General features: G+C 53.0%; 3 protein-coding genes across 3 annotated transcripts; all 3 read left to right on the top strand.

Moving 5' to 3' along the window:
- Positions 1 to 417: 417 nt before the first annotated feature.
- Positions 418 to 1,269, top strand: CTAM01_16999 (uncharacterized protein; the record flags this gene model as incomplete). Its single annotated transcript, XM_060532991.1, has 4 exons — positions 418 to 521; positions 685 to 813; positions 894 to 1,037; positions 1,170 to 1,269. 4 exons carry the CDS (start codon positions 418 to 420, stop codon positions 1,267 to 1,269), a joined length of 477 nt encoding a protein of 158 aa, XP_060372429.1.
- Positions 1,270 to 2,489: 1,220 nt separating this feature from the next.
- Positions 2,490 to 6,418, top strand: CTAM01_17000 (uncharacterized protein; the record flags this gene model as incomplete). Its single annotated transcript, XM_060532992.1, has 3 exons — positions 2,490 to 2,535; positions 2,586 to 3,043; positions 4,691 to 6,418. The coding sequence occupies 3 exons, from the start codon at positions 2,490 to 2,492 to the stop codon at positions 6,416 to 6,418; spliced, it is 2,232 nt and encodes a 743-aa protein (XP_060372430.1).
- A 2,007-nt stretch (positions 6,419 to 8,425) lies between these two features.
- On the top strand, positions 8,426 to 10,822 carry CTAM01_17001 (calpain family cysteine protease; the record flags this gene model as incomplete). The annotated part of the gene is made up of 2 exons (XM_060532993.1): positions 8,426 to 8,770; positions 8,833 to 10,822. Coding segments are annotated over 2 exons (2,335 nt in total), but the record flags the coding sequence as incomplete, so codon positions are not given.

The following is a 10,822-nucleotide window of genomic DNA, read 5'->3' on the forward strand; positions in this document are numbered from 1 at the left end:
TCACCCGGCTAGACAAAGCCGTGCGTCCTCCTGCGAAAGAGTCAGTACCGCTCAAATAGCCAGCAGCGTATGCTCACCTCGCCGATCGGAGACGATTTGGAACACAGGTGGCATGATGTTGGCCTCCTGGCAGGTATCTATTCGCTGTTCAGACCCGGCGGCGCGGGACAGAGAAATCACTCGTACCTTCAAGGCGCTTTTGCCAGGTTCCCGCCTGAGTGCTGTAGGGGAGGGCAGACATGGCATCAAAGGAAGGAGCGTTTACTATTCGATACACTGCACATTACATCGTGAAGGCCGTACGCTCGAATACTAATACCAGTGACGGGCTCGTACAAAAGACAGCACCAAGAGATACGGCGGGGACCTGCGGAGTGATGGCCTGCGCTTTCGGCGCGCGACCACACTCCGGTGAGCATGACGTCCCAGGACTTTCCTGGCGCGGCGGGGTTAGACGGCCCCACGCCGGTGGTGCGGAAGCCGGGCCAGCGCCGCGGCCGGAACCTGGTCCCTGCGTCTGGGTGAAGGGGCGTTAGGCGAGGGCGATTGGGGCGTGTGCTACTTGCCCTCCATTATGCGTCGTTCGCAGACAGCGCCGGGGTAGGGGCGTGCGCTGGTTAGCCCAGACGTGGCGGCCGCTGACGTCCTCTGCATCACCGAGCATGGTGCATGTACACTATACAGACACCCGCTCCCTGGTGGAACGCCACGGGATGAACGGATCTGGATCCGTGTGCAGCACCCTAGTCGAAGGGCTGCAGCAAGCGGACGCTCTGACACGGCCGCATTGGCCTGTCTGCCACGTTCGATAAGGTTAGCGTGTACTTTGTAGTGGCTACCAGTCGTCTGATGATTGGGTCCACCAACAACGGCTACGCCTGTTTTGACTACAGTGAAGGCGAGTCAACGACGGCACTGACGATGGGTTATTGCGATGCGCAGCGACACCTCGACGTGCTGTCGTCCTGGCCGCTGGAGGAGAATCCCAGCTTCTACCAGAGGCGGCGCTTCCGTAACACAATTTTGCAGACTCAACGGTAACTCTGCTCGAAGGAGGCGATCAAGACACCTGCAGCTGAAGTGGGTTCAGGACTGTGACCAAACGCCCAGCGAGACCATTTAATGTAGCCGAGTCATTGCGCTACAGGGTGTATCTTTGCGAACCGCAGGTACCCGGACGAAGGGCCAACTTTTCAAGCGCAGCTGCCCTGTGGCGACGAGGCTGCAGCAGTCGACGTGGACATGCGTTCCATTGACCGCTGTGCTTGAGTGCCCACACCGGTCAAAACGAGAAGCAACTGTCAGATTGTTTTTTTGTTTGCGCCTGGTATTTGAACAGGGTATGAGTTCGTATTGGCGCATCCACCGACGGGCTGTGGCCGTTCACAGGGCCCATTGTGATTGGTCGCTCATTGCCCACCATCCACGGAGGCTGAAGATCTAGCGGGGCGTGGGAACATAGCCAATGCTTGCTCGGGAAGAAAGCCAGGCACGCCCCCCTTTACTGGGTAATGTACCCATGTCGTGGTTGGCAGGCATTCGGACCGGGGAGGCGTGCCCATACCCCTGCTCTTCGATTCACTGCGAGAGATCCTGTGGGTGTGCTCTCTCCATCCTTGTCGCCGCATGGTGCAGGGGCATGGGACACCCGACGCCATCTCGCCAACAGAGTCTCGTCTGTGTACCTCCTCGAGTCGTGTGAAAGCCATCCCTTGGCCGTGTACCAGCGCGCTGGGGTCCCCATGCGGAGATATGAGCAACTTGGCTGGGCGTGCCTCGTCTGCATTGGGCAGTCAGGTCCGTGAGGGTGGGTATCTGGAGGTGTTCGTAAAATCGTCCCTAGCCATCAAGGGCGAGCATGCCTTGACCGTCGGAAGGTCGACGCTCTCCGGCGGCTGCAGGCGCCCACCCTGCGTGAGGGTACAAGGTTGGATTCAGGCAGCCAATCACAGCACCACACACGCGCGAACGATGTCCCCGAAAGACGACGAATAGCGAAGTTGCATTTTGTGAAGGACTCCTAGTTCTCGAGCGATGTGCACAACGCAGGAGAGACGCTGTGCACGCACCGGCCACGCTGCTCTCTCTGCTGACGGTTTGATCGTTCGTTACCCCCGAGCTTGTACTCATGTCCCAAGCAGCCTCACAGGTAGTTGATGTGGAATGGCTGGTGACTACCAGGTTTTTGTCACAGCATTCAAGTTATATTGGCCTGGCATACCGAGTAGTTCTCGATCATCGTATTGCTGGCGGCATTCAGCTTTCTTCAGCTTTGGTATCAATCTCGGGACTCTACATAAAGAGAGTCGTCGTGCCAAAAGGCCCCTTGGAACCTTCCCTTGAAAATCCACCATGCCATCAGGCTGAACGGCAGGCTCACGAATCAGCTTCAGCATCACCCATCGTTTGCGTAGGTGTCTGAACGGGGCACCCGATTCTCCCAACAGGAAGGTCTCGACGCTCGGGCAACGGAAGCACGCTTCGACGTCATGGCATCTACCGATTTTACGTTCTTCTATGGTCTCAAACAACAAGGTTCGTGAGCGTGACGTTTTAGGCACCTCGCACGAGGCTCACATCTCTAGATTCGTACGAACGCTGTGCCCGTGAGGTGGCAGAAGACGTACAGGACCACGTGAATATGAAAGACAAGCCCAGAAGCTTGCTAAAGCCACAGAGCGCCGGCCATGATGGGTACAACCCCACCGATTCTGATGATCTCAGCGCAATAAAGATATTAACGCAGATGAAGAACGACGATGTTAGATTATCGACGACGTTCGACGTCAGCTCTGGTACTCTGGGCTCGCGACCTGCCGGCGAGAGGTTGAATCCCTCAAGCCATGCGCCATCACCAAGCCGCGATTGCAAGCTTCGGCAGATGTCGCAAAACCGATTGCCAGAGTTGCCGAATTCAAACCTTGAGACAAAGAGTGTGAACGGAAACGGAGCGATGGAGCCGGTCGACGAGATGGAAACCCCACACAAGACACCGTCGCTCTGTCTTGGGCGCATTATTTACGAAGAAGCTGAGACGTCAGAAGTACTACCGGTCATCTCGGACCCGATCGGCACTGATGATACTGACAGAACTCGGGAAAAGGCTCATATGCTGGATGGCAAAATAGAGCCATCCCAACTGCTACGCGGCAACTTGGCGTGGATTCAACATGAACCCACACAGCTAGAGCAGGAAAATACTCATTTGAAAAAGGAAAACGCCAGCTTAGACAGACGTAAGGATCGTTTGGAAAGCGAAGTGGACCGTTTAGAAAGGCGGGTGGAATGCTTGAAACGCCGCAAGGCTTCACTTGAAAGTGAAGTATCGGTGTTACAAAGACAGAAAGGGGGGTGGTGCTTTGAACAAGAGGGATCTTTTGATAGTTGCAGTGACTGATGAAGAATCGTCTTTGCGGGGATAGGTTGAGGGAGCAATGGTTTCGAGTCTAGGTAGCGAACAAGATCGGATCCCAAGCCAGCCGCACCATTTCAAGATGGAAGTCGACTCCCAGAGCGGGGACTAGCTTGTGGGCTATGTCTGGTGACCACCGACTCATTAGCGGCCAGCTTGCAAGTTCGATGGTGGGCGAACGATCCCAAAGCCTTACAATCTGAAATGGACGATCTACTCTCATTCATCCGGTCCCGCTGTCCAGGCGCGTCCACGAAACTCGCTTTTTCTCCAGGGGAGGCTCAGTGACTGGGATGACAGAAGTCACCAGGGTGTAGAGAGGACATTCAACTTTGACGGCATGATGGAGTGCCCCTGACCTATTTGTCGGTCGGGCGAGCACTCCACGAATCACGTCGACGGCCCTCCCCGGCTAAACACCCCAAAAGCAGACCGCTGAAGCAAGGTCTGGCAAGAGGTCCATTTGAGTGGTCCGGGAGGGTGCAGAGCACCGAATTCAGCTGGTGCTACAGCCGGACTTAGTAATCTCGCCGCGTCACTCAGAGTAGCCAAAGATCTGAATCAGACTGCGAAAGAACTTGGGACCTGATGGCGAGCGTGCCTTGAGATGGCTGGACGTTTAATAATTGATAGCTTCGTTTGAAGGCCGATAGTGTCGGACTCGCTATTCATTCACCGAGGGTAAGGTTTGTTTCGTCTGCGCATGAGTACACGCATGGCTTTTGCCCCTCTGAGTTATGGCAGCATGTATCTCAATATGTCTTGCTGGCGCGAATAGGTCGAGATCACGGCAGACCTTTGCATTTAGGGAGATAACCCCAAGGCGTGAGGGAAATAATGTAAGTCCTTGAAATGCCGCTAACACTTGTGAGAGCCTTCCCCATGACCGCGTGATCCAATTATCTCACTAGAACGAGAGAGTGCTACCCTACACAGCAGGACATCTGAGCCGACCTGTCAGGAATCTGGGTGGATGAGGCTCCGCGGGCCATGGTCTTGCACAGCTACAAAACCGCCAGAGCGCGAAGCATTCGACTCAAGTTATCGTTCTTTCACAGACCTGATCCTCTGTCCGTCAATCACAATGCAGAGATTTTCGCACGAGATCCTTCTCCTTGTTGCCAATCTCCTCAGTCCTAAGGATCTGTGGAATTTCAGTCTTGTTTGTAAGAAATTCGGTTTTCTCATACACGATGAGTCGTGTGCAAAAGCCCTACTTGAGGTTTGAAGATGTGCTTCCCAAGTATCTCCACCTGACAGAATCTAACCTAAATCAAGGACCACGCCCCATATTCCACCGAGATGAGAGATGCGCGTCCATATGGAAATTACGCTCGTGCATTTCGCCGACGAGAGAAGACCCTCAATGCCGTCATCATGGCCGAGCCATACTTAACAGCCGTCGTTGCGCATGCCAATGAATACATCTACTGCAACGGCATGCTTTGCTACACGCAGATAGAGGCCCAAAAACTTTACCTCCTCAATATTCACCAGTCGGCGCGGAAGAAGATCGAAATCAGCGTGGACAAGCTACTTGCTTCCATATCCCACACTAATCCGGCACAGAAGTATAAGCTCCGACCTATATACTTCTCCGACGACATTCTGTCCTGCCTTTGTATCCCGCGTAAGAAACCAGGAATCGAGCAACTCCTCGTCATCGATATTGAGAAGCAGAAAACGTTCCCCTGTAAAGACGCTAGTTCCTGCAAGAAGACGTTTGTCAGAAACAATCACGAGTATTTGTACTGCGGAACTTATGACAACAACGACGAAGTGTGGACGCTTAAAGTTTTGAGTCTGAGCGAGGGATCCTGGCTACCCGGATTTCTCAGCCTTGATGATATCGCCGGCTTCGACGTTGGGATCTCGCTGGCTTTCGAAATCGTGGACGATCACTTCTATGCTGTGTCAACCACACCAAAAGATGATACTGACGAGACTGATCACTTGTCTCGTTACTACGGCGTGCGCTATCCTCTTGGTATATGCGGTCCCGAGGACAAGCAGCTGATGTCTAAATCCATGTTTCGTCGTGACCACCGAGATGGCCCGATGGATAACAGATGGACGACTCTCGGCCTCGAGAAAGACTCCAAAACAGGAGTTCTCGAGGTCGTGGAGTGTCGAAAAGAACATCCTTACAACAGCAACGGGAAATCGAGGACTGCCTCGAGCTCGAGGACTGTCTATCGAACGGCGGTCAAGTTCGATGATACCGAGCCTGCTGATGATTCGGTGTCTACAAGAGAAGGCATTGAGCAAGAGTCCGTCCACGTATCTGGCTCTCAAGATCGGACACCGCGCTCTCACGGAAGTCAATCGACCTTTCACCGAGGAGACGATAGCTTCACAGAACCGCTCATTACCTTTAAGAACTGCTTTGTGAGGTCCTACAACAGCCCCTGCGGAGCATTCATGGACTTAATCAACCCTGCGGCCGTAGATGAGAAGCCTGCCAACCTTCAGCTGCGGACCATGACTCGTCTGCAGGCGGCAACGCACCAGCAACCAGATTCTCGAGAAACAAACCACATCGAGAACGTGATATCTTACTGGACACTTCAGACTAAAGCACATGGAGAGTCAGGAAAACTGGCCGACACCCTCATCCCACATGGTCAAGACTCTCAGTGGGAAATTTCCGGAGTAGCTGATGACCGATCTCTAATTTACATCTCTGGAAACGCTAAAACCAAAAACTTGCGCTCTCTGGTGTTCATCTCTTTTGATCCTTCCATCAAACTGGCTGGGAGTCTCGGCTGGCTGGGGGCACCATTGCGGAACAACAAAGGAGATGAGGTTTCACCTCATCCTGATGCGCCAGCAAATCAGGGGGGGTTAGCCAATCCCGCCGGGGTCTCCGGCGATGGTGTCGATCAACGACCTTCGCAAGCCTTCGCATCGGAGCTCACTTTGGCTGGTCCGGAAGCACCTCGTTGGTTTCGAACCGTTGAAGCCACGTCTCCGAGCCTGCTATGTGTTCCCTTGGGGACGATGTAGCGTACGAGATATGAGCGCTGGAGAACGTTCCCACTAGGGCAGTCTGGCATGTGGAGACCTAGAACCGGATAGTAACACAGAATATCTGGAGGAATGACGGGCTGTTGAAATTTACAGGATTATCAATGGACCTTCTTGAAACTGGCTCAGATTTTCTTTACACATCGTTGCATTAAATAGCTGAACCAGACATTGGCCAGCTGCGAAAAGATGCTACAGCTTCGTCTCTAGTAATAGATTGGGTCTCAGCCTGATGGAAGTCTATAAAAGGTGTACATAATAAGATGAGGATATTCTTGCATCAAGTCATGTAACATGATCTTGAGAAGTTGAGATCAGGATTTCCCAGGCTGTACTTGTCTTCTTGCCAGGAATCGTGAAGCAAAACGGTGGTCTGGTTGCCAGAAATCGCAAGCAGCCTGACACCACGCAACTGGCTAAAAAATGATGAACGTTAACCGCACCAACACCTACAACATTGATAAGGATTTGGCAAAGAGCGACCAAGGCCATGCAAAAAGACGTCTTCCAGACACTGGGGCTCATGGAAAAGATACCCGTGACGAGTACCTCGCCCAGGATAATAATATGTATACTCAGACGACTCTATGCAGCTTTTCAAGTCGCTTACTTTAGTGCATTCCTGCTTTTCATTCATAGAGATGTCAGAGATCTCGCACGGCTGTGATTTAATCGACTCCCCCTTGGGTTCTTGATCTCCCGAAGCTCGAAATCTCGTCACGTTGCCAGGTTTTTGTTCGAAGTGGGCTGATTTGACTGACTCGAAAAGTTCGTCAATGGCCGTCCAATCTCGACCTGAACCTTTCGATCGGAGTCGACCGTCTTCGCACTCCCGGCACCACAAGCAGTATGTAGCCATTTATCCAGCATGTCTTGTCAGAAATAACTTCAATCGGGACTCTGAGTGAAAACCGGTGGCTTATCAAAAGAACACTGGAAACGTGCTAGTATCACCCTCGAGCGTCGTGATGAATGTATTGGATTGTTCCATGTCAGCACGGGAAATGATTTATAAGAAGAGAAGCGTGGACCTTTCCAAGTGATTAGCTATCGCACGAGCTCCCACCCATGAACGAAAACAGAAACTGGCATCGCCTCAGCCCATGATAACGATCTTTCAACCTGGCATCTAGCTACTTTGCGTTTGCCGCGTCGGAAGCCAGGATCCGCACGTCTGAGCCAGCCTCAAATTCTGCTGAGTGACCTTTTCCAGAATTACGTGCCTGCGAGTGGATTTCGCGAGGTGATAATGCGAGGCAATATCCATAATCACATGTGTATACTGTGATACGGACGCTATCACGACCACGTCGATACCGAGCTTATGCGGATCCTTGCACACAGAGAATTCTGGGCATCTCGCGCGACGGGATTAGCTGGCCTGCTGCCTAACGTGTGTTGGCAGTGTGTAATTAGGTTGCCTGGTTGCCTTACGAAATTAAGTCAATTATGGCAGCTGGGCCGAGATAGTCTAGAATGCAAGGTAACGGTCCGTCGTATCTTTACCTCATGGCCAGCATCCCTCTCGCAGAGCCTTTACCGGGGCCCTTGAAGTCTCTCACCTCTCGGATGTCGACCCAGAGTACCCGTCTAACGCCTGCGGCTGCCTCGTTGTGCGGGCATGCACCAGTGCGATCCATCATCCTTCCCATTCAGCCGTCGAATCTACCCGAACAGGCTGTCACGCACTGCTGTAAGTCCAAACTTCACGGGCGTTGTAGCTTATTGAGTCAACTTTTTTTGATCCCTCTACCCCTTTTGTCTTCATTCTTAAACGTCCACTTGTCCACCCAGTCAGTTTTGCACAGTCTCGCGTCTTATCCTTCAAGTTGCTCTAATTTCATTCGTTTCACTTAGACCAGTCATTTGCGCCGCGACGCTTTCTCGCTCTCATTGCACACGCACTTGCATCTCCCTCGTCATCTAAAGCCGCTCTAAACCTTCTCATATCACTCAGTCCCCTTGCTTATCCTATCCCATCACGCTATGCACGGCTATAGCTCTTCAGAGGAGTCGGACGACCCTCTTCGTCCGCATCCTGTGCCAGCATCGGCCAACGCCATGAACAAGACGAAGACGAAAAAGAAGAAGACGCCTCCTCAGCCTTCCATCAATCACATTTGGAAGAAGTTTCACAACAAGAAGTTCAACAAGGCCTTGGCTGTGCTGCCATTCGACCCTGTTCTACCACCAGCAAGCTCGGATAAGCCCAACGAGTTACTTAGCGCTGGGTATGAGCGAGCTGTCGAGGAATGCCGCCGTAAAGTGAAAAAGATAATCCAAGAATGCCGTAGAGTCAACATGCGATATCGGGATCCCGGCTGGGATTTGGTAAGTCACCTCCATCTCAAATTCCCGCTGATCCGTATTTTGGGAGCTAATCGGCCATTCAGGACTGGGATTTGAAGCGGAAAAAGGGACACTGTCTCAACACTCTCGGCCATACCGAATGGCAACTTTCTAAAACAACTCTCTTGAATCCAAACGCCTTTGTACCCAAGGCAGTAAAGCGTGTTCACGAAATCTTCGAGAAGCCAACCTTTCTAGAGAACGTCAACGGCGGAGATGTAACGCAGGGAAGCCTCGGAGACTGTTGGCTGATGGCTGCGCTGACTGCCCTCGCCAACGTCGAGGGTGGTATTCAGCGCATCTGCGTCGAGTACGACACTCGCATCGGCATCTACGGCTTCGTCTTCTACCGCGATGGCGAGTGGATTTACTCCATCATCGACGATAAGCTGTACCTGAAGTCTCCTTGCTGGGACTCGCCTAGTATGCAGCGCGATCTCCTCCAGCAGATCGACCGCGAGAACGTGGAGCACGTCTACCGCAAGACCTATCAGACCGGATCCAAGGCTCTCTTCTTCGCTCAGTGCAAAGACCAGAATGAGACTTGGGTACCTTTGATTGAGAAGGCTTACGCCAAGGCTCATGGTGACTTCGCCTCGCTCGCTGGCGGTTGGATTGGCGAGGGATTGGAAGATCTCTCAGGCGGTGTCACCACTGAGCTACTTACCTCAGATATCCTCGATCTTGAGGGTTTCTGGGAAAACGAACTCGCCAGAGTCAACGAGGAGTTTCTTTTCGGCTGCTCTACCGGTCTCCTAGATAGAGGCTATGGCGAGAGGAATGGCATCTCGGAAGGCCACGCATACGTTGTCATGGAAGCTAGGACGCTCAAATGTGGAGAGCGCCTGATCAAGCTTCGCAACCCTTGGGGCAAAATTCGTAAGGGCGTGTGGGAGGGTGCTTGGTCCGATGGCTCCAAAGAGTGGACCATGGAAGTCCAGGAGGAGCTCGGTCATCATCCTGGCAATGACTCTGTCTTCTGGATCAACTACGACGACTTCCTACGCAAATTCCAACATATCGACAGAACCAAGCTGTTCTGTGACCCCGCTTGGAGGTGCGCTCAACGTTGGATCGGTGTCGAGGTGCCCTGGAAATCCCAGTTCAACGAGAAATTCCAGGTCAAGTTGTCCAAGGATGGGCCGCTAGTCCTAGTCATGACTCAACTTGACACGAGGTACTTCAAGGGACTTCAGGGGCAGTACGCTTTCCGCATCCACTTCCGGATACATGAGCGAGACCGCCCTGGTACCGAGGACTATATCGTACGCTCCCACGGCAACTATCTCATGGACCGATCCGTCTCTATCGAGTTACCCGACATGACAGCCGGAGAGTACAGCATCTTCATGAGTGTCACTGGTGAGAGGGACACTGACATCCCCTCTGTCGAAGATGTGGTCAAGCGTGAGTGCAAGAAGCGCGTTGAGAACGACAAGCTGGCGCAAGTTGGTGCCGCGTACGACTTGGCTCATAGCAAAGGCACCGCGCACCTCCAAGAGGTCGCTAGGCTGCGTAAGATCAAGGAGCAGCAGAGAGCCTCCGAGTCTCGCCAAAAGGAGCGCCGCAAGCTCTGGGAGAGACGTCACACCAACCGCGAAGTCACCAAGCAGCAGACCAAGAAGAACAACGAGAAGCGCGACCGCAAGCTCGCCAAGAAGGCGGAAGCAGCCAAGGCGAAGGCTGACCTCGAGGCAGCTCAAAAAGCCGCTGCGGAAGCCAAGAAGGCCGAAGAAGCAAAATTTTTGGAAGATGCAGAGGCAAAGAAGAAAGATGCAGAGAAGCCCAAGGACCAAGCCGTCCAGACGGAAGTCCCTAAGGAAGAGTCCAAGGACGTTGCTGCAGGTGACTCCAAGTCAGATGGCACAAACGAGTCCAAGGAGGAATCCAAGGACGAAGGCAAGCTGGAGTCCAAGGAAGAGTCCAAGGATGAAGTCAAGGAGGATGTCGCCGACGAAAAAGCTGCAGACAAGACTGCTCCCAAACCGCCAGCGCAGAAGTCTTACAACTCGGATGGCGATTCATCCGACTCGC

The sequence above is a fragment of the Colletotrichum tamarilloi genome (genome assembly GCF_030869305.1).
Source record: "Colletotrichum tamarilloi strain Tom-12 chromosome Unknown Scaffold_302.1, whole genome shotgun sequence".
Classification (NCBI taxonomy): Eukaryota; Fungi; Ascomycota; class Sordariomycetes; order Glomerellales; family Glomerellaceae; genus Colletotrichum; species Colletotrichum tamarilloi.